The 21,721-nt window shown below is 41.2% G+C and overlaps 1 protein-coding gene across 1 annotated transcript in view; it reads left to right on the top strand.

Moving 5' to 3' along the window:
• Positions 1-8,023: 8,023 nt before the first annotated feature.
• LOC311191690 (bifunctional heparan sulfate N-deacetylase/N-sulfotransferase 4) overlaps positions 8,024-21,721 on the top strand; it is a gene marked incomplete at both ends in the record, with an annotated part of 88,962 nt that continues 75,264 nt past the window's right edge. Inside the window, one exon of the mRNA XM_084263952.1 lies at positions 8,024-9,004. Within this exon, the coding sequence (XP_084120078.1) occupies positions 8,024-9,004 (981 nt within the window). The remainder of the gene's footprint in view (positions 9,005-21,721) is intronic.

Below are 21,721 nucleotides of genomic sequence, written 5' to 3'. Positions count from 1 at the left end.
GGCCATGAGCCAGCAGTGTGCCCTGGTGGCTAAGAGAGCCAATGGGATCCTGGGGTGCATCAGGAGGGGTGTGGCCAGCAGGTCAAAGGAGGTGATCCTCCCCCTCTACTCTGCCCTGGACAGGCCCCACCTAGAGTATTGTGTTCAGTTCTGGGCTCCCTAGTATAAAAGGGACAGGGATGTCCTGGAGAGAGTCCAGAGGAGGGCTACAAAGATGATCAAGGGCCTGGAGCATCTCCCCTACGAGGATAGGCTGAAAGAACTGGGGATTTTCCAGTCTTGAGAAAAGAAGGCTAAGAGGGGATCTGATCAATGTTTAAAAATATCTCAACTGTGGGCCACAGGGGGAAATGGCCAGCCTCTTCTCAGTGGTCTGTGGGGACAGGGCATGGGGCAATGGCCTCAAGTTGGAGCACAGGAAGTTCTGCACCAATATCCAGAGAACTTTTTCACAGTGAGGGTGACAGAGCCCTGGGACAGGCTGCCCAGGGGGATGTGGAGTCTCCTTCTCTGGAGATACTGAAGACCCATCTGGACACTTCCCTGTGCAACCTGTCCTAGGGACCCTGCATTGGCAGGGGGTTGGACCCGATGATCTCTGGAAGTCCCTTTCAACTCCTACAATTCTGTGATTATTTTTTTTATAGTTTTTTATGCCTTAGCTTTTATATATGATCGAACAAGATGTACAGAGTTTGACTAATGCATTGATTGATTCTAAGGAGTTCTAGTTAGGCAGCCATTATATTGCACAAATGTTGTCTCTCAACTGAATTCACAACACAAATCATTCTATTGAAACTAGATAGCTAATTGACAGCCTTATAAAAGCAGAAAACAGTAACAGAATAGATGGACTACAATAAAACATCTGATACAGCACCTCACAAAAGTTTTATTTGAAAAGTTAAATGAATTCAAATTGGCTTCTATTGAAGCATTAAACTATGAATAGAAAAGTGATGAAGAGCCATTAACCAAGCAAGATCAGAAGATTTGTTGCATGGAGGCAGGAAGAATGCTTTGCAGGCTGCCTCAGGAAAACAAGTGAAGCCTGCTTTTATCCTCCAGCTGCAGTCAAAAGGACCAGGGCAGTCACAGAATGTTCTTTGTATCCACATTCTCCATTAGTCCCACTGGGAAAGGGAAGCATCAACTCCAAGGACTCAATCCTGTAGGTCACACACAACTTTCTACCACAGGAATCTCTGCTTGCTTTCAGCCATAAAATTTTGCCATTTTGGCTCCATCATCATGGGTCAAGCAGCAAGCTTCTGATATTGAGGTCAACTCTCAAAACCTTTTCATCCTTGGCGGTTCAGTAAGTTTCCTACTGATGTCACGAGGGTTGTAAAGACACCTATCTGTTGAAGGGTATTATGCAAGAGCAAGTGGCTATTGCTTCCAGCTCAGCCATGGGTCTGCCCCAAATGACCTTGGAAAAGTCAGACACGTACCCAAGAACAATGTGATTTAGCTTTTTCAAACTTTTTGTCAGTTACTGGTGGAACATGATAGTTTTTATTACCATCACTCAAGCAAGATGGACACATTCATTGGAAACAACTTTGAGACAACCTTTTTTCCTAATTAAGTCTGGCCCCAAAGCTAAGGTGTTTTGTCCATTGACATCAAAATGTTATCTATACTTTGATAAAACGTATTTTGACATCACACCACAATATCCCCCCACATGGAGCTGCATAGAAGGTGAATGGGATCAACAACACCCCCTCATTGTGATGGTGACTAGAGACACTCTGTCAAGAAACAAATACGTATCACTCTTCATGCATGGTCCTCCTAAGACTATACTTAAATTATTATTGATTTCTAGGAGCTTCCATACTTGACACTCACGAAAAATCAGCAGTGATTTCTGTGCATTTCTGGGTGGTCCAAATGACCAAGGGACTATTAGAAGTTAATGGGTCAGGAGAAAGAAGTGTCGAGGCTGAAGAGCAGACAACATTCACCAGAAGTGTAGTTTGACTATATCTTAGAATTTTTCCTAGGAGTTAATCAGTGTGGTGTGTTATGTATGGGCTGGGGAATCAAAGGAGGCAACGATTCTGTGAGTGATGATTTGCAGAAAGAGCAGGACCTTCCTTATAGTCTCATTAGTTCATGTTTTTAAACATGTCCCACCAATTCATATAGAATGTCTTTGGGAGGGTGTCCTCAGCAAAGATTACAGTTACCTGTCAAAAAGCATCAATAAAAAAATCCACCCAAACACTTTATGAGTCAGCAACTTCAGAACACATATGAGTTAATGAGAACAAAATACACTTGCTTACATGCTGTTATGACAGTACACTTATCACGGGTGTTCGAGAAAGTGGGACTGGTGACAAGTCAGTAGTAGCTATCTGTATACCTTCAGAAGTATTAAAGGAATAGAAATAATAATTACGAGGGTTTATCTAATCACAATTTCCCCACCCAGTCAGAAGATGAGTAAAACACAAAAAATAAAGAAACCATTAGTATGCTCCAATTGGCAATATTAAGATCAGAAAAAAAGGCAGATCAACTTTGGTGGTCCTGAAGAGAAACTGTTAACTTTGCATTAATCTACCCACAGCAATTAGATGGTACCAGTTTATCAGGAGCAAGGAGTTTACAGATTCCCTAGGTACTTTTACATCATGCTTCCCAACTATTTCATTTACATTGTAAGAAGTGTGTGTGTGTGTGTGTGTGCATGTGTAAACACGTATGAGAATCTGCCTATATGTAAAACTTCTCTTCAAATATGCCCATAGCTGTCTTTCCACCAGGGAGCCTTTTTACTTCAAAGCTCCAAGTTCTGAAATAATCTGGAAAAGTTTAATGCCACAGATAGATAGATATTAAGAGAGTCAAATAGCTACCTTCCAGGTATTGTTTCATGTGCAAGATTGTGCCAGATTTCACAGGGTGCACAAATTGAGGTATTTCAAACACTCAGCTTTATAATTAATTGATTACTAACTTCAACCTCGGGCATCATTTAGCTTTCTGGAATCACACTGGATGATACTTGTACTGTAGACTGATCAAATATCTGAAACCACTGAAAAAAAATCCCTGCTTTAGCTTACAGATGATAATGTATCAAAAACAAACAAACAAAAGAAATGAAAGTGCTGTGCAGCTTCTACATGCAGAAATTGTAAGGGAGAGGTAGAACAAAGTTAGACCTGCAACAGCTTTTACCAGCTGAGCAGCTGTCCTTAACCTTGGTAACAGAGATTTCTAAAACCTTGTAGTAAGCTACAGACAGATGACTTCAACACCCCTCACAAGAAAAGCCACATTTATAAATACTAAATTATATTGCAAATTCTTAACCTTCAAAAAGAAAAAAATGCTTTCAAGAAGTACTCAATTTTCATGATCTTAGTAAAAAGTCTCTTGTAAGTGTTTCAGCGTGGGAGAAAGTTTTTGTTTTTTTTTTTTTCCTCTTCAGTGAATAAAAACCCTGAACTTTTGCTAATGGTCAACAGGAGTAATTTTTCACTCAAATCAGTTTGCTGGTTTCTGTATTGAATGAGCAGTCAGATGTAAGGAGTAGGAAGTAGGTATCATGGATCACTGGGATGCTAATAAACAGCAGAGCCATACAAGCTTAGAATGAAAGGAAAAGAAGAAAGAGTTTACATTAATATTTTAGCCTAAAGGGAAGCTTTATATAGACAAAAGAAAGACATTCTGACTTCTGATTTATGCTGGAATGAGAGGAAGCCCCTGTCCTGCCTCTGGATGAATTACCTGCAGAGAGTTCCACACAGCCCTGCACTCTGGTGCAGACAGGAGACTAGCAGTGACAGTGCTGCAGTCATCCTGCTCCTCTACTCAGCACTGTAATCAGCAATATGGTCTTAACATGTTGCAGATATGAAGTCTACTGGCTCCATCCGTCGTTGGATAAACACAACCGTTTGCCTGACATCAGTATCTCTGCTTTCCATAAGCTGATCTAGGTCAGAGATGCAAGGAGATACAAGAAAAAGTAAGGGAAGAAGATCTTACAACAGCCCTGCGAGGCAGTGCTGGCCCTGCCCAGGGGGCAGGCTGGCAGCACACCACCAAGCACTCATCTGTCAGATCCAAACTGCTCACTTTTCACCTGTTTCTTTTGATGGACGACAGAAAGCAGCAACCATCACTGTTAATGGAGTTTTCCCTACTTACCCAGGCACTAACTTCATTTTTTTCAGCTATCCCTCACTAGCAATTAACAGCTACCTTTGCTACATGTTCCTGCAATTTCTGTAGTCCCCCCACTGATTAGTTGCACTTAATTTGGTCAAGATAATTGTTAACCCACTATACCCTACAAGAAGGTCCATGTATAGGAACTGGACCATGAGAGAATCAGCTTTAACTTCCTGATGCAACATTAACACATGGTATTAATAAAAGGTTATTTCCCTTCACTTTTGTTCTATCAGTTTTAAATAGTTGAGTCCTGATCAGTCATCTTCAAAATCAGTAAGCTTTAATCAACAAAGGCATTTTTCAGGAAGTATTTTAGGAAGTATTATTTAATAAGAAGGCATAGATTTTTAAATGTTTTAATTTGCCTTCTTGAATTAAAGAAAAAAGACAGTTCCTGCAGATGGCTATGACATCACAAAAGAGTTACACTGCGGAGGTCTGCTCTTTCTGGGGAAAAGCCATACGTCTGGGAAGTCTGCTGAATGCCAGATTGAAGACCTACTGAGACCAGCACTGGATAAATGTACCCTTGATTCCCTTATCAAATGTATACAGCTTTCAGCTTCCGGCCGAGGAATCAACAAATGCTGACCAGTGACCATAGGGACACAGGACCTTGAACACCCTTTCTAAAATGAAACTACATTAGTAAAGCTAATTATGAAGTATAGTGTATTTTAATCTTTTTCAAATTAAAATACTCCAAAGATATTTGAAATTCTGCAGTATAAAGCTGCTGAACTTTAAGGGGGAGAGTTTCAAAGGCACAAATGGCACTTAACTTCCAATTATGCTGTGGAAAATGTCCCACTAATGGCTAGTATAGCTGATTTATTTTCATAAACATTAATTACTTCACACTTTTTTTTTATTTTTACAGAACAGTGAAATTAGTTCAAGAAAGCAGTTCAAACAAAGTGCCCAAATTTAAAAATATTTGCTCCAATGCCAGGTTTCTATATGCAAGTTTAAAATCTCCATCAGTTCTAATATTTAGACATCTAGATAAGTGTGAATACTTGCACTTGTTATAACAACTGCAGACATCAGATGCAGTAATCTGTATTAAATCTAATTATTAATATTTTAAGTAGAAGAGGCTGTACCAATATTATTTGGATCGACTAATTTGGGATGAAGACCACATTTTTGTTTTGGCTAGTATAAAAATCAGGAGCTTCTCATGTAACACAAGCAGCAGCAGCAGAGATCTGGCTTATGAAGTGTAGTACTTCGACAGCTTGCAATACCAGTACCTGGGAAATCCAGCGGGACAGAACAGGTCTCCTTGCATGCTATTTCCTTGTGCTACAGCTGTAGGCTGAGAAGTTCAGTAAGTATTCAGTGTGATTTAGCATCAGATTTCTTACAGCAGAAGTCCCGGGTTTGGGGTTTTTTTTGTAAATTTAGTTTTATCTATAAGAGTCTTAATTAGGTGGTTTTACCTGCTGAGTATTTCCAAGACCCTTCTGGGAAGAGCTTGGTTGCAGGCAGGGCTGCCTGCTCTGTAAATAGAGGCGAGAGCAGGTGCTGCCTGCTAAAAAGCAAGAACGTATTGCCCTCTAGTGCTGAATGCAAGCAGAGGATGCCGAGGCCAAGGCGGGGGTTTAATTATTGTTTCCAAAATACCTGCCTCATGCTAACAAAACAAAAGCGTGTTGTGATTTAACTGTTTTGTGGGCAGGTTGCACACCCAGCGAGGCCGCCCTGCAATCCTCCTGATCCGAGAAATCCTCAGGGTTGGCCTGAGTGACTCATCAACGTCACCAAAACTTGAACATGGCCTCAAGGAGGACATCTGAGTTGATCCAGTTTTATCTTTTGATAAAATCTTATTTGGAGGTTTATTAAGAAGCCAGATCACAGTAAGCAGACAGAATGAGGGAAGCGCCAAAGTGGGGGCAAATACCTTTACAAGTGTCAGGATTATTTTAGTTTCCTACTGATAGCTGTAATTTCTTTTTTATTTCTTCTCTCGTGCGTAAGACATTACAAAATACAGAGTATTTTTTCTCATTTCTGCTCACTTCTGCCCATGGATAAACTACCAACCTTGCTCACATTTTGGTCAGTTCCTGTGCAACAGCAGGGTCACCAATGGAGTAACCTGCAATACAGGGGTACAGATCGCCTAGCAAGCTTCCAACAGAGAAGTAAAGCAGATAAAAACCTGAGCCTGGCAAAGTCATAAATAGTGTCAGCAACAGCTCCCTTTCTCTAAAACTGTGAGAGCAGCAACGAGCCTCTCCCAAGCAAGCTGACTTAATAATTCACAATTACATCAGCATCCTGTTCACTGCTTGGTAAGCTCCCAAAAAGCAGTAGGGTAATACTAGGAGAGTGGTATGCAAAGTGTTTAATCAAAATTAAAACCTTTTGCTTGCATTTTTATGATCCTCAGTCGATACAATCAAGAGCTTCCTTAGAACCGTACACCAGAGTCATAAAACAGACTGCTAGATAAACTCCTTCAATACCTCTCTTACAAGAAATTTCCAGTTTTAGACGTAAAGCTTAAAATGAATGAATAGTTTTCAGAATGAAACTCAAAAGTGTAATCTGAGTTAATGGAGCAAGACACATCAACTGGCAAGTAGCTGCCCAGAAAGTGTTTCTTCCTTGCAGTTCAAAACCCACCCATTCTTTACAGCATCACAATGTTCCAATAGGTAAACAACATAAATATTTCAGAAAGATGTTAATGCTTATTTAAATCCACAGAGCAGCATGTGCTATTTATTCAGTTAGTTTTAATTGCCTCCAAGGCATATGGTTTATTACTACCAACGGTAATAATAGGAGGGACAGACCAAAGCCCCAGTCCTTTAGCTGGAGGTGCCACAGGACAGCACTCACACATACATGCCCACTGAACAACTCCCCAGTGGTACTTCTCTTGGCACATACCACCTCCCTTTCATCCCTGATAGGTGCAGAGGCACACACAGCTCCACCCTGCAGTTATAACAGCCTACTCATTCACTTGGAAAATCCATCTCCAGGCTTTATCACTCCAGACAGTCCTTCAACAGACTGTAAAGTACTGATTACTCCAGGTACAGAATCGAAACTGGAGAGAAGAGTCCTACAAATCTTTCCTAAGAGTCTTCTCACGTTTTTCACTTTGGATTCATTAGTTTCACAGTCCAACACAGAATTTCCCCCCCCCCTTTAAAAACACTTACATAGCTCACATTCAACATAGAGTATAGCCAAATATTTAACTTTTATTTAATTTAGCCCTACAATATCCAGTCATTCCCATTGGCAATAGCAATGAGCCATTTTTCATAAGGAATGCCCATAAATGAAGAAATACCTGTCCTCAAAAATTTAGACTTTATGTTTATACCCTGAGAATATGGGAGAGATGTTTAATGCAGCTTATCTTAATACATCAAGAAAGCAAGTGATGCTGAGTGCTTCTTGAACTGTTCATAAACTTCCCTCTTCACTCAGATTACTGGTATCAATCACCCCCTTTATTAACGTGTGGTTTTAATTGCTTTATGGATTTTATTTTATTTATTCTTCTTTTACTTCTTGTTGTAGATAATGTTAAGAGTCCTCTTCATTGATTATTGGCAGCTGCTGCATTCTGAGAAAACCTCTTTCAATTTAGCTTTCCGGATCCTTTGACTTCCTGCTCCAACAGCTTTATAAACCTCCTCACCAGCTTCATAAATGCACTGCAATGGTCACATGAGCACCTTGGGAGGGGAATCAGCACCTCTGCATATCCTCATTCCTATGGCACTTTAGGAAAAGAGAACCAAAAAGGCAGCAAGTCCAACAGAAGTTGGAAGTCCTGCAAAAGATGAATCTAATCGTGAAGGTCCGCAGAAGTTTCAGAACACTGGTCATTCTCCTGACAACATTCTGCTTGGCAAGTATTATCATTTCAGCCTATTACCTCTATACTGGCTACAAGCAGGAAGTGGCCCTTGTGGAAACAACACGAGAAGCAGAGTGTGAAGACCTCAATCTTATACCATACAGGTCTGTGGAGCTGAAAACAGCTAAGCCCATTGATCCATCTAAAACTGATCCCACTATTCTCCTGTTTGTGGAAAGCCAGTACTCCCAGCTGGGACAAGACATCATAGCCATCCTTGAGTCCAGCAGGTTTCAGTACCACATGGTCATTGCACCAGCTAAGGGGGATATCCCCCCTCTCACAGACAATGGAAGAGGAAAATACACAATTGTTATATATGAGAATATTTTAAAGTATGTATCCATGGACTCGTGGAATAGAGAGCTTCTGGAAAAATACTGTGTGGAATACAGTGCTAGCATAATTGGTTTTCATAAAGCCAATGAGAACAGCTCCCCAAGTACAAAACTGAAGGGACTGCCTTTACATCTTTACAATAACGTAGCCCTCAAAGACTGTGTGGTAAACCCTCAGTCTCCCCTGCTGCACATTACCAAAGCACCAAGGGTTCAGAAAGGTCCACTGCCCGGTGAAGACTGGACAATTTTCCAGTTTAACCATTCCACCTATCAACCTGTGCTTTTAACTGAACTGCAGACCTCCAGGCCACCTCCTGCCACGTTGCCAAAGGCTGCTCTGCATCCAACCGTCATCCAAGACTTGGGGCTTCATGATGGGATTCAGAGAGTGCTTTTTGGAAACAACCTGACCTTCTGGTTGCACAAACTCATCTTTATTGATGCCATCTCTTTCCTGTCGGGGAAGAAGCTCATGCTGTCCTTGGATAGGTACATTCTGGTTGACATAGATGACATCTTCGTTGGGAAGGAGGGAACGAGAATGAACATCAATGATGTGAAGGTAAGGCAAGAACTGGGGGATACCATCCCAGACACATGTATGCACAAATGGGTATTGAAGAGGGGACAAAACTTGGCAAAGCCAGCAAGCTCCAATCCCCACTAAAGGTTGACAGGTCACAAGGGCAGCTAGCAGGAACAGCAGCCATAACCTAAGATTACTTCAGAAGTCTGTTTATCTACATACATACAGAGCTGTATTAATGTATGTGTATGGATACAGTGTCATATAGAGACATCCGCATATAGTAATGCATATAGTGAAGGTATTGGCTGCCTCTTGTTTACATAGGTTCTGCTCAAGGACTTTACCCAGAGCACCTGGGTCACAAAGGATACTTTTTATACCTCTTTAAGTAAAATGATCTTTGTATCTGAAGCAAGTTTCCTCTTGATATACCTGAATTTTTAGGTAACACCATGTTTTACTCGCCTTTTTTTTTGCCCCACTATGTGCATACAGAGGTATGTATGGGCTATAAGTATATAATACCATTTATAGGCATTTTCTCTATGCTTTCTTGCACTATTTCTTAAAAGTAAGACAGAACAATATAATACAGTTGTTTTTTAAAAATCACAATTATCTGTGGTGGTTTAGCCCTGGCTGGAGGCCAGACACCCACCAAAGCTACTCTATCACTCCCCTTTTCAGCTGGACAGGGGAGAAAATACAGATTGAGAGGCTTAGGAGTCAAGGACAGGGAGAGATCATCCTGTAATCAACAACATGGGCAAAACAGCCTCAACAGAGTGAAGGAAAGGAAACTCTCTAATTTATTACACTACACACACACAGTGCAACCACAGTCAGATAATGAGAAGCACAACCAGATTTTAAAGTGCCTTCCCCCACCTCTCCCTTCTTAGCAAACTTCCCCCTTTAGTCATGACCTTGCAGGGAGTAGGGAACTGGGGTTCTCAGTCACTTCTTCATGAGCTGTTTTCCAGATCTTAAAACACCTCTACCTCTCCCCACCCCTCCCTTCTTAGCAGACTTCACTCTAGTCATGATTTCACACCCTTCTTCTCCCCTGTTGTGGCACATGGAGGGGCAGGGACTGGGAAAATGGGGGCTTCTGTTAGTTCCTTGCAGCTTGGTTTCCTTCTTGGAGGCAGGGGGTGGAGGCATTCATTCCACACACCCTTCCCCTGTTGCACCCTGGGGTCCTGCCCACAGGAGATAGTCCTCCACAAATTTCTCCAGCATGAGTCCTTTCCCACAGGGCTTCAGCTCTTCACCAGCTGCCCTGCCATGGGTGACTGCTATGGTGGCAGTAATAAATCACAATGTCTCTCAGCCCCAGTTCTCCACAGGGTCACAAACCTCCCCCGAGCAAACCTGTTCCAGCACAAATCTCTCTCTCTCGCTCATCTCTGTGTCTGTGATTCTATCCTTGGGCTGCAAGTGCTGGCAGGGGCTTGCTCCAAGGCAGCTCACAGCATCTCCTGTCTGTCTCCACTTGCTCCATCCAGCGTGGGACCTCTCTATGGGCTGCAGGTGGGGCCTCGGCCTTTTCTATGGGCTGCGGGGGGACACCCGCTCCACCATGGGTTTCTCCACAGGATTCAGGGGCATTACTCTCTCTGGCACCTGGGGCACCTCCTCCCCGGCCTTGGCGTCTGCACAGGTTATTACATCTTCCCACTCCCTTTTCTGGTGGCAAAATGCAGCCGCTTGTGGTTTTTTTTTCTCCTATATTGATTCCCAGAGGCGCTGTGACCATCACTGATTGGCTTAGCCCTGGTCAGCAGCAACTTTGGCCTCGAACTGGCCGATGTTTACTCTTCGGGGCCTGCAGAGAGCTTCTAGCTGCTTCTTACAGCAGCCATTTTCTGCCACCCCCGGTCTCTCCCAGCACCCAGCTACGTGAAACTGCAACATCATCACTATATTTAAAAAGTACAAAAGAAATCAAAAAGGAGAAGCGCCTTAAAAAGTTATAGACACATTTTGCTTTACAAGAATTACGGGGATAATTTTCATTAGCAGACAAGCGTTTAAAGTTACCAGAGACAGGATGAAAGACTATCCTAGAGTTTAGTAAATGCCAAAACCATCTGATACATGAAAAGCCCACGGACTATTCTTCAGTTCTTTTAAACTTACTTTCATAGTGTCAGGATCCACAACCTGGACAAGACTTAATTTGTCAGAGATTAAACCCCCTTGCTTTCCAGTCGATCTCAGATTGCTCTGGGTGGCTGGGGGGGGAGGGGGCTGGACTTAACCCCTGAATGACATCTAATTACTAGGTGTTTCATTATGATCAGTTCTTATCAATTCTCAGAGAACAGAATTGAGACTCGAAACGGAGACAAGGTTAAAGTTGCTTTATTTGGCCCACAATAAACATGCAGGAGAAGGGGGCAAGAAAGAGAAAAGGGTGGAAAAGAGAGATAGAGAGAGGGAGAGAGATAGAGTGGAAAAGAGGAATTGGGGGGAGGGTATATCTACCACCACGGAGCTACGGCATCCCATCCAATGGCAGAGTATTCTTCAGTGTCTCCAGGTCCAATGGGGGGTGACATGTTCCTTGATGTCTCCATGTCTTTCTTGGTTGTCTTGTTCCCCTGTTGCTTGGCTCCCCTGGTTGCTTGTTTTCCCTTCCATGGCAGAATGCTCCCTTTCTGTACTCATCCTTGGCATAGCCACAACCTTCCACCTGGCTGTGGGAATGCCTCAGGGTGGATGATGGAAGGCCCCATGTGTGAATGGCTCCTGATGTTTCTCCTGGCCTCTCCTGATATCTTTTGGGTGGAATGTGGAAGGAATGCTCTCCTGATGTCTTCAGGGTCCTTCATTGCATAGTCATTAGGTCCTTGTCACAAGCCACTTTAAGCCTGACTGGTGGTGGTAGGAATGAGGTTTGGTAGGTGTTGGTAGATGAGAGGAAAAAAGAGGGGGTACGATTCTGTTAGCGATTGTTAGGGCATATTTCCAGTACCTTACACATAGTCTGCAGCATCCAGGGACACCAATAGATTTGTTCAGAGTAATTTTAAAAGATGTTCACAACTTGGAAAGACTAGACAGAGCTCAATAGCAGGACAGTTATTTCCTTGCAATTTTCCATATGTGGGAATCATCATATTCAGAAATTAATTGAAGCTCCTAAGCATGTAACATCACATTCTCAACCCTTTATTATAGAGTTGGGTTTTTTTTTCCCTGTAAATACCCTAATGCCTTTGTGAGCAACAAACAAGCCTTTCGTTTTCAAATTTGGATTTCTATTTCATTTCTTAACTCTTATTTCCATCTCTATAACTTCTATATTAATCTGCTTCCTCATCCAGATCATTATGCGAGGTATCAAAATACCCTGCAAAAGCAGTTGTTTTATCTGTATGTGAGACTACTTTGCACAAGAGAAGAGTTTGGGTAATTCTATTAGCCAAGCCAGGTGTATGAATGCTCATCAGGGCTGATTTCTACACTACAAGTGCCTGGTGCCTTCAGATTTGAGCACTGTGCACAAGCTCAGTGATCAAGTGCTCTCTCTCTGGAAATATATGGTAAAATGCTCTGAGAAAGGGCTTGTATACAAGAGGAAATTAACTGAAAAGGCAATTGTAGAAGAAATTTTTCAGAAATAGCTTTCCGCCTGCTCACTTCTGAGACCATCTTTTTCTGAGCTTGTTTGCTCCACCAAGGAAGTCTATTATTCCACACTGGTTAAAGAGCCCGTATTACTATAAGAAGAGTGTCCACATTGAGTTACCTGGAAATTCAAATCTTACTTTTGACTTGGAATAATCTCACTAGGCAGAAAAAAACCCAAGTCACTTCCTTTATTTTCCAGTGGTCGGCAACATGACTAGGCAAACCTTTACACCCGGACTTGGCAAAGCAGCCACACTTCATTGCTCATTACAGGAAACAGACAAAAACTCCAGATCCAGGGAGTAGGATGGCAGGACCGTAGTTTTTAAAAGCATTCAGCATCCCTTTTAAATACTGCACACATTTACCCATCTGAAAAATGAGCAGTATACACTGCTGAATCCCTTGAAAATAACAAGGGAAGGCACCTGCTAGGATTCAGATTTATTTAAAAAATATTTTTTAAAGGAATGTGTGGCGAGTCTTCTTTTTATGGATTATGTTTGAGTAAAGGTATGAAGGGAAGCTTTCATTCTTCCCTCATTTCTCCAATGTAAAGTAGCAGCCCATTGCAAAACCACCAATGGTGCCACTTGCCAGGTAAACCCCATCTTCGCCCCAGACAATAAATTATGCCACAAACATCAACCATCTGGAGAAATCTTTGGCAGGCACAGACTAAGAACCAACCTTCCCATCAAGGGCTCTTTCGAGGAAAAAATTAAAAAACCCATAAATCTCCCTTTTAGATGATGTTCACACATAAACCCACTCTGCAACTTGACCATCCATTGATACTCTTGTCCTTAACATTTCATTTAACATAAGACACCCAGCACAGATTTGTTTGTTAGAGCATTTCACAAACACTTGCTACACAAATCAAACCATTCATATAGGCTGGACATTTCCAGAACACATTAACATTCAAAACAGGATGCTTGCTAATGAACATAATACTGAAATCAGAGTGTACTTTGGTTAGTTTACGATAAAGGATAATTACAGCCAGTTAGAGAACAATCTCCTGAGTCACTTGGGGAAGAAGGCAATTAAGAACCCTTAAGGCAAACCAACCTCTTTGCTTGAAAGGCAAAAATAGCAAAGGGAGACAGTATCTAAAAGGCTGGTGTTGAAGCTATGTCAAAGCATCACCATGCATTTTGAAGCAGTAGTAGTGGCTGGCTGCTCAGGGAAGGTTGTGACTTCACCACAGATGAGAGGCTGAGATTGAGGTTGTGCTTGTCCTGTAAAGGCAGAAGTCTGAACAGCTCTGACAGCTAAAGGGATACCACAGGCTCTGTATGTTGCAACAGGAACGTGGCAGAATTTGGACCATTTCCTTTTTTTCCTGAACTGCCCATTACAGGTGTATTTAGCACAAAAAAGAAACCAACAAAAAAGACCAACAACAAAAAACCAAAAACGAACCCTACCCCAACAAAAAAACCTAGAACACCCCAAACCCTCACAATTCATGTTTACAATGTTACACACCTCAACTTATTCCAACCCATCCCCCACAATGCTAGTTGTGCATCACCAATGTAAAAGAAATTGTTGTTTCTGCAGTGCTTTCAAGACCCAGAGAACCATATAGAACGGTGCTCATAATGAAGCAATTTCTCAACACAGTACAATCCACTGCATTATGCCACGTCACTACTTCTCCAATTCCTTCAGATCTCAGCATTTGTTACTGGAAACGTAGGTTCGCACTGCAAAGTCACACAGACTCTCTGCTAGTCTCTCCTAAGGTCACACACATGTCCCTTGGGAATGCTTTCACACATGGCAGATTCCCAGGCGCATGTGGGAAAGCTACAAATGAACAAATTAAACACCTAAACCGTATGAAAAATACAACTAAGTATCATCACCCCCGCTCAGTCTCTCAGGCATTTCCTTCCAGTGACCAAACATACAGCAACAGCAAAACCAAAGGACACACAACCAGAAATGAGCCTGCTAATAACAGTATTCGTATGTAACAATAAGAAAAGACAAGTAACACTGTTCCTATGCAATTACTTCCTGCAACTCAAACGTTTTTATCTCCTCACAGAGCCATTTCTCAATTAGGTACTTCAGGGATATGTATATAGTTTTATAAGAGGTGGCATCAGCTAGAGAACCAGAGATTAGCAAACAGAGTTATTATGGGTTCTGTATACCACAAAAGATCTCCTAGGTCCTCGTATCATAGAAGTTGTGCAAGGTCATATCTGCTTAAGTAATTAAACAGGAACTCAGCTGAGCCACAGAAAGCTATTTTCCCAAGCTTTGCGGAGATCTATCTTGAGCCCAGTGAGCTTCTGTAAATTAATTTCTCCCTTTCCCTCCTGCCTATATATTATCTCACTACTTGATTTTAGAAGGCAAAAGACTTAAGAACTCATCAGTTAATTTGCAGAATTACTGAATTCATATACTTGCAAATGTTATTGGTTTCCAACCTCAGAACAGGCCCAGGATCACTAGCACCAATGATTTAGCAAAAACCCCTAGAAGTATCTGGTTAGGATCTCCCTAGGATTGCCCTTCAGAAAGGATACAACCTTTAAGGCTTCCTTTTAACTAAGCACAAATACAACAACATTTCTCAAACAGGCAATAAGAACTTGCTAAAATCTTTTCTATGGTTGATGTTATATTACAAGCTAATACAACATTCACTCACCCAGGAAGAGCTTAATGCAGCGACCAGGGCTTTTGGAGCACCTTTCACAAATATTCTTCTGAGAGTTACTGTTAATTCAAAAATCCCCACAAAATCACAACATAAGCTTAGGACCTGACTCTTGAATAAATAAATAAATAAATTTTAAAGCCCACAAAATAATTATTAAGCATTAACCTTTCAGCTTCTCTCCTCCTTTTGACTTCAGAATTTGCACTGCAACACAGCTCCCATTCTCTAGCCTTCTCCCAGGTGGACTGTCTCAGGAGCCACCTGCTTCCTACTCTTCCCCCACTCTCCCAGCTGGAGCTGATAATCAAAGAGAAATTACTGGTCCCTATCACACAGCCCCTTTCTCTAAAAGCTATGCTTCCTTTTGCTGTATTCCCTAATTGCCACTATACAGGCAGGAGCATCTTTGTGCTTTCCAAGATGAATAAAATAAAATGAAGGAACAATGTTCAGGAATGTCCTTTGCGTTGCTGCTGACTGCAGTCCTTCCTTCCCCTTGCAGCACTGAATATCCCGTCTACATTCTCCCTGCTTCTTCAACTCTGAGCTTCAGTTCATTTACTTCAGTGTCAATAAGAATTACATTGGTCTCTGACACCTCCTCACTTCCACAAATCTGCACTTTGTCTTTGACCTTCACCATCATTAAAATACCTTGAATACTTAAAGGCTATGCTTTCTTGCTTATTTGAGGATTTTAAAGACAAAAATTCATGGTGGAGTTGCATCTTTTCTGATAATTCCAAATGAAAGAGTACTAGCTCAGTAAGATAATCTCTCCAGCATGTGCTTTTTCTGATCTTCCTGCAAGGACAATTGCTGTCAGGTGGAAAAAATCAGAAAAACCGTGGCCACATCACCAGGCATGACAGAACTGTAGTCGGTATGGAGCTGCAGGTAGGCACAGGGTGGATAGACCTCTCTGTGCTGCTGTGTGCAAACTCTCCTCCCTGTCCATGCAAAGTCTAAATGCCCTTTGAAAGAAGGAATTTAATTAACTGTTTGTAGACCAGCGTTCATTCCAACATCAGTTCTGCTGTGATGCCACTCTCATGCTGTTTAGAAACTAGTTAACAACAGACAATAATGTATTTCTGTATCCCTTTGCAGAATTGTTCCATATGTGAACATAAGGAAAAACTTTTTCACTGTGGGGGTGGTAGAGCACTGGAACAGGCTGCCCAGAGAGGTTATGGAGTCTCCTTCTCTGGAGATGTTCAAACCCCACCTGGATGTGTTCCTGTGTGACCTAATCTAGATGATCTGTCAGGGAGGTTGGACTAGATGATCTTTTGAGGTCCCCTCCAGCCCATAACATTGTGTGATTCTGTGTGATTTCATGATTCTGTAATTTGGCATCTGGTGTCATGGAATATACCCAGCTTTCTGTACAAATTTGCCAGCAGTGGTCAAGACCAGAATTAAGAGTCAAGGAGGATTATAATGGATACCTGGATTTCTACTTCAGGTTTCTGAAGAGTTTCTGTGGATACTCTACTCTCTTTTACCCTTCCTGTACACAACTTCCTAGACACAATGTCAGGGAGGATTGTGATGGAAGTTTGAGCAATGCAATACTTCCACTGGCACACAGGTAGTTCCAAAGGTGCTTAATATCAATCCCCAAAATCTCTAGTGCTTGAGCAATATTTGAAACTCCTAATGCTACAGAGGGCACATAGAAACAAATCTCATATTTTTTATTGTTCACTTATCTGCAGCTTTTTCCTTCAGCAGAAGATGCAAAAGCCACCACTTCCTTGCCAATAATGTGGGATACAATAGTCATCCCTACAGCCTTTTTATAATAAACTCCTGCCAGTAAAGTAACCACACCAACAGACACTACAGGGAGAAACTGAAAACAAAAGATGTATGAGCATAAGAAGCTAGAGGAGACAGCCAGCATTAGTCATTATGGGCAGTGTTACCCTTATGTCACCTTTTAAAGCATTCAAGAGTGGCGGTGAGGAACACAGTGAAGCGAAATTCTGGAGTTCCCACTTCTGGATGGTCTTAAAATCTTTTAAAAAATGAATTTAAAAAGCAGCTGAGAAGACATTATAAGACAAAATTAATAATCAGACAATCTTTTTAAAAATGGGAGTGCCTAATCCATTCTGCTTCAGCAGAGATGACACTATTTTCTTTGTTCAGGTCTCTTGTATCACCCAACTCTTTCTGCAATAATTTGAATGTGGAATACTGCTCAAGTGCCTTGTCAAGATGCATCACACAAAATGTTTCATATTTTTTGGTTTCGATAAAGCCTGTTATTCAGAATTTCAGTATTGATGTAGTTAAAAAACATTATTCCTTTGCCATCAGCAAAACATTTATTTTTCTCCTTGGCGGCCTGGCAGATTGACCAAGTACCCTGCCTGAATTATAATAAATTGGGGGTTCTCTCATCAGCCAGATTTCCTACTGAAGACCTGGTAGGTCTTGATTTATAGAGTCTTGCAGATATAAAATTCTGTTTGCTTTAATTTTCCAGTTCTTTAACTTCATTAGTTTAGACAATGATGTTCCTTAAAGGATGTGGGGCATCCTTTAAACGATGTCCCACACATTTAATGACTACCTCTATCACACAGGCTAAGCAAGATTTTCCTGAATGTTTGAAAACTCACGTGGGGTTTTATTCCAGAAAGCACAGCGATCTTCTCAGTCCAAGCAGTGCAATTTGATATTGTTTGCACGAGCACTGCAGAATTATCACAATTCTGAATGGGTTTTTTTCAAGGAAAAAAAATTTAATCATTCACAAAGCAAGCAAATAAAAAAAAAATAATTAAAAAACCCAACAAACTAAACCAACAGAGAAAAACGATTCTTCTCTCCTCGAGCTTTTTGACTAGCTCTAAAAACTCAATAAAGCTTAATGTGGGAAAAGGTAAACTAATTGGAAATTTGAGAAAACAGCACAGTAATTTTTTAAAATATAGAAAGGCTGGGTTTTTTAGTTACTGGTCTAACTCAGAAATATGTAGCGCTTACAACCTATGCTCAGCATCATTGTCCTTTGACACAACCCTTTATCTCCATTATTGCTGATTTTCTGGATTTGTACTGATTTCTTGAATGCCTTCTCCAAAATAATCCTGAAGGCATAGGTTATATCATACTGGAGTATCTTTCCAGGATATAGGTGGTTCTCAATTTAGCTTCATTTAAGTTACTTTAAATCATTTTCATAACATTTAGGGAATTCATAGAAGCCAAAAAACATGGCTGCTTTATATCAACCTCTCAAGAGTTTTAAAACAACATATATTATTTTAAAAGGAGCGATAGCAATTGCTTTCTGTATAGCAAAATAACACGCTCTGAAATGATCAAATACCTTTCTAGAAAGGCTAGCCAAAGCAGACGTAAAGACCAGTCATAATTATTGCCTTAAAAGCACTTGGTGCAACAATAAACACATTACTACTAACGCCATATGTAATGCAGTTACTTAAGTAGCAGTGTTACTTAAGTAACTTTAAATATGCCTTTGTCATCCAAATGCAAGATGAAGAAACAACACAGAGCAAAAGCTCAATTTAATGTCATTAGCATTATTTAAACGATTTGAAAAGGGCAATGATCAGAAAAAAAAAAAAGGTTAATAGACGGAATAGAGAGATACAGATGAGATAGTAGAGAAAATCTCAAGGAAAAAACAACTCTGAAACTTAAAATATTTAGCTGTAATTAGCTAGGCATTTTCTGCCCCTCTCTGTATCACAATATAGGATGAAAACAAATATTTGCCTATGCCTAGTTTCAAATTCTGACTGATGGATTGATCTACCTACTTATATATGCACACATTCACATGAATTAAATCTTATGATCATCTTTGTCTCTTCTCTGAATATGGCCATAGACACCTTCAATTAATACTTCTGCTTCTAATGTTGTACGTCTCCACCCGTCAGCTTTCTGTGCAAGGCAGAAAAAGTTACCACATTCCAGCTTAATGCAGAAGACAGAGTATGTGTCTAGCAAGAGCTGCAACTCAAACGCTGGGCTTGGTGTCCCTCTAAAGCACAAGACTGCTTTCTAGTAGATGGACACTGTCTATTGTCATTCCTGAAGGCAAACATCACATGCCAGCAAGAAGAATTTCAAAACCAGTAAATCATCAGCAGATTATGATACCAGATAATAGGATAACCTTTGAGCTAAGCCTTCTGCTTCATTTAAGAAGAAAACACCTTTGGCCAAAATCTAGGATGTGACCACTGCTTCTAGTGACCTGTGCATTCATCTATGGGAAGATTTAGGCTTTCCCCAAAGGGCTGAACAATTTTCATAAGGGTTTCATTTTCCTGTGGACATATACATGTATTTCTACAGAGACATAAGAACAAATGACCTTCTGACTCCATTGTTCAACATGAGTCATGCACAGCTTGGAATAGTTAGAATGAGTCATATATTGCTTTCAGCAGAGTTGGTCTGATAATAGTGCTTTCCATACAAACACATTGATTCATCTGGTGAAATTCGCTTTGCAAGAAACTATTTTATTTAGGAAATTTCTTATGGTCTGTGTGTAGCTACTTTGATAAATAAGAAAAGAATTATTTCTTTGAGCATTTGAAATTGTGACAGTTTGATATAGTTATTTCACTGCTGAAGGGGATGTCTGTGCATCAGAGCGTTTATTGAGTTTTTTTGCAATGTTCATAAACACACACAAAATAATCAAATTTTATAAGAAAATTATCCTGCCTTGTACGTTTATGTCACCAGATAATACTTGGCATCCACGTGGACTCGCGAAGCACAAGAAGATAAAATCACGCAAAGCATTCAGGGTTTGCTGTGAAGGTGCGAACTGTAGTACACCACTGTACAGTGCATGGTGGTTTTCCATCAGATGCCAACTAGTTAGACCTGATGGTCAATTTTGACCTGACCATTGGCATAGCAACTCTCCAACCCTTTGTGAAGACATAAAACAAAGCTCTCCAGCTTAAAACCAAGGGCACCAACAGCAAGTGATGGGTAAACCATTCATTATTTGCTAGTGTTTCACAGCTGTCTCAGGAAGGTGACCTTATTAATCATCTTGAGGGGTGACCTTATTAATATTTATAAATATGTAAAGGGTGAGAGTCAGGAGGATGAAGCCAGGCTCTTCTCAGTGATGGCCAGCGATAGGACAAGGGGCAAGGGGTGCAAGCTGGAGCAGAGGAAGTTCCATGTCAATATAAGGAGGAACTTTTTCACTGTGAGGGTGGCAGAGTCCTGGAACAGGCTGCACAGAGAGTTTGAAGAGTTCTCCTTCTCTGAAGACATTCAAAACCCACCTGGGTACATTCCTGTGTGATTTAGTCTAGGTGATCATGCTCTGACAGGGGGGTTCGACTAAATGATCTTTCGAGGTCACTTCCAACTTTGAATGTTCTGTGATTCTGTGTGATTCTGTGAAGGTCCGGTAGATACTTTTATCATAACAGTAACAGGTATGCTTTTGTGAGTCTTGGGCACCAAACAGTGTCCATTGATCTCTTGCCTCATACCAGACCCTGTGGCAATGCAGTATTGTCCTGGCTTTCAAATGAAATTCTCCAGATGCAATGTCAATCTCCTGAGTAAGGGTAACATGGGTGCATGCCACTGCCCACATCCCAGGAGGAGAGGCAGCCTATTCATTGCGCCCAGAGAGTGGGGCAGTGCTTGCATCCATAAGTGTAAAGCTCTTTTTAAGTGCCTTGGTGGTTTCCACATTAGAGTTGACTGAGGCTATTTGTACCAACAGTGCTGATGTTATATGGGGCCAGCAGTTTGCAGCACCCATGAGACCTTTCCCACATTCACATGAATTTACAAAGTGGTGAAAATACAGACACCATCAGGCTGGGAAGTTTCTGAAAAATCTTCCCCTCCCAGAGCCCCCATGCTTAGGAATGCGATGAGATTACTATGTTTTCCTGATGTGTGCTGCAGGCATGCCTGGAAGCACCTGGTGGGGTTTAGATGTTAACACTTCACAAACACACCCTTCACTTCACTATCCAGGGCACCCTGACCCTGTTTGCAGAGATCACTGGTTGCTGCACCACTCCTCTGAACCTCCTTACAGAGATGCTCTTGCTTCTCTCATGCCTTTTTGCTGCCAGTATGCTTTCCAAGTGATGGACATGGATGTAACATTGCTTTGTTCCACAGAATAACAAGGATGGAAAAGACCTTTCAGATATATCCAACTGTAATAATTTTCTGCAGGCAGGCAACACAATTACTACATAAATATAGGAGGTGAGAGGAACAAAACTTTGTTCCTTATGGGCCAAATGCATAATGCAATGTTTCTATGGAGATTTTCTTAGAGACAAGAAACAAAATTAGTTTGAGAACTACTGCCCATAGAGCATCATCACCCATGGAGAGGAAGCCACATGTAATATTTTTATTTTGAT

This window comes from Gallinula chloropus, assembly GCF_964237585.1.
Source record: "Gallinula chloropus genome assembly, chromosome: 4".
In the NCBI taxonomy this organism is placed as follows: domain Eukaryota; kingdom Metazoa; phylum Chordata; class Aves; order Gruiformes; family Rallidae; genus Gallinula; species Gallinula chloropus.
Note: the sequence above shows the minus strand (reverse complement) of the source record. Positions and strands in the feature narration are given on the sequence as shown.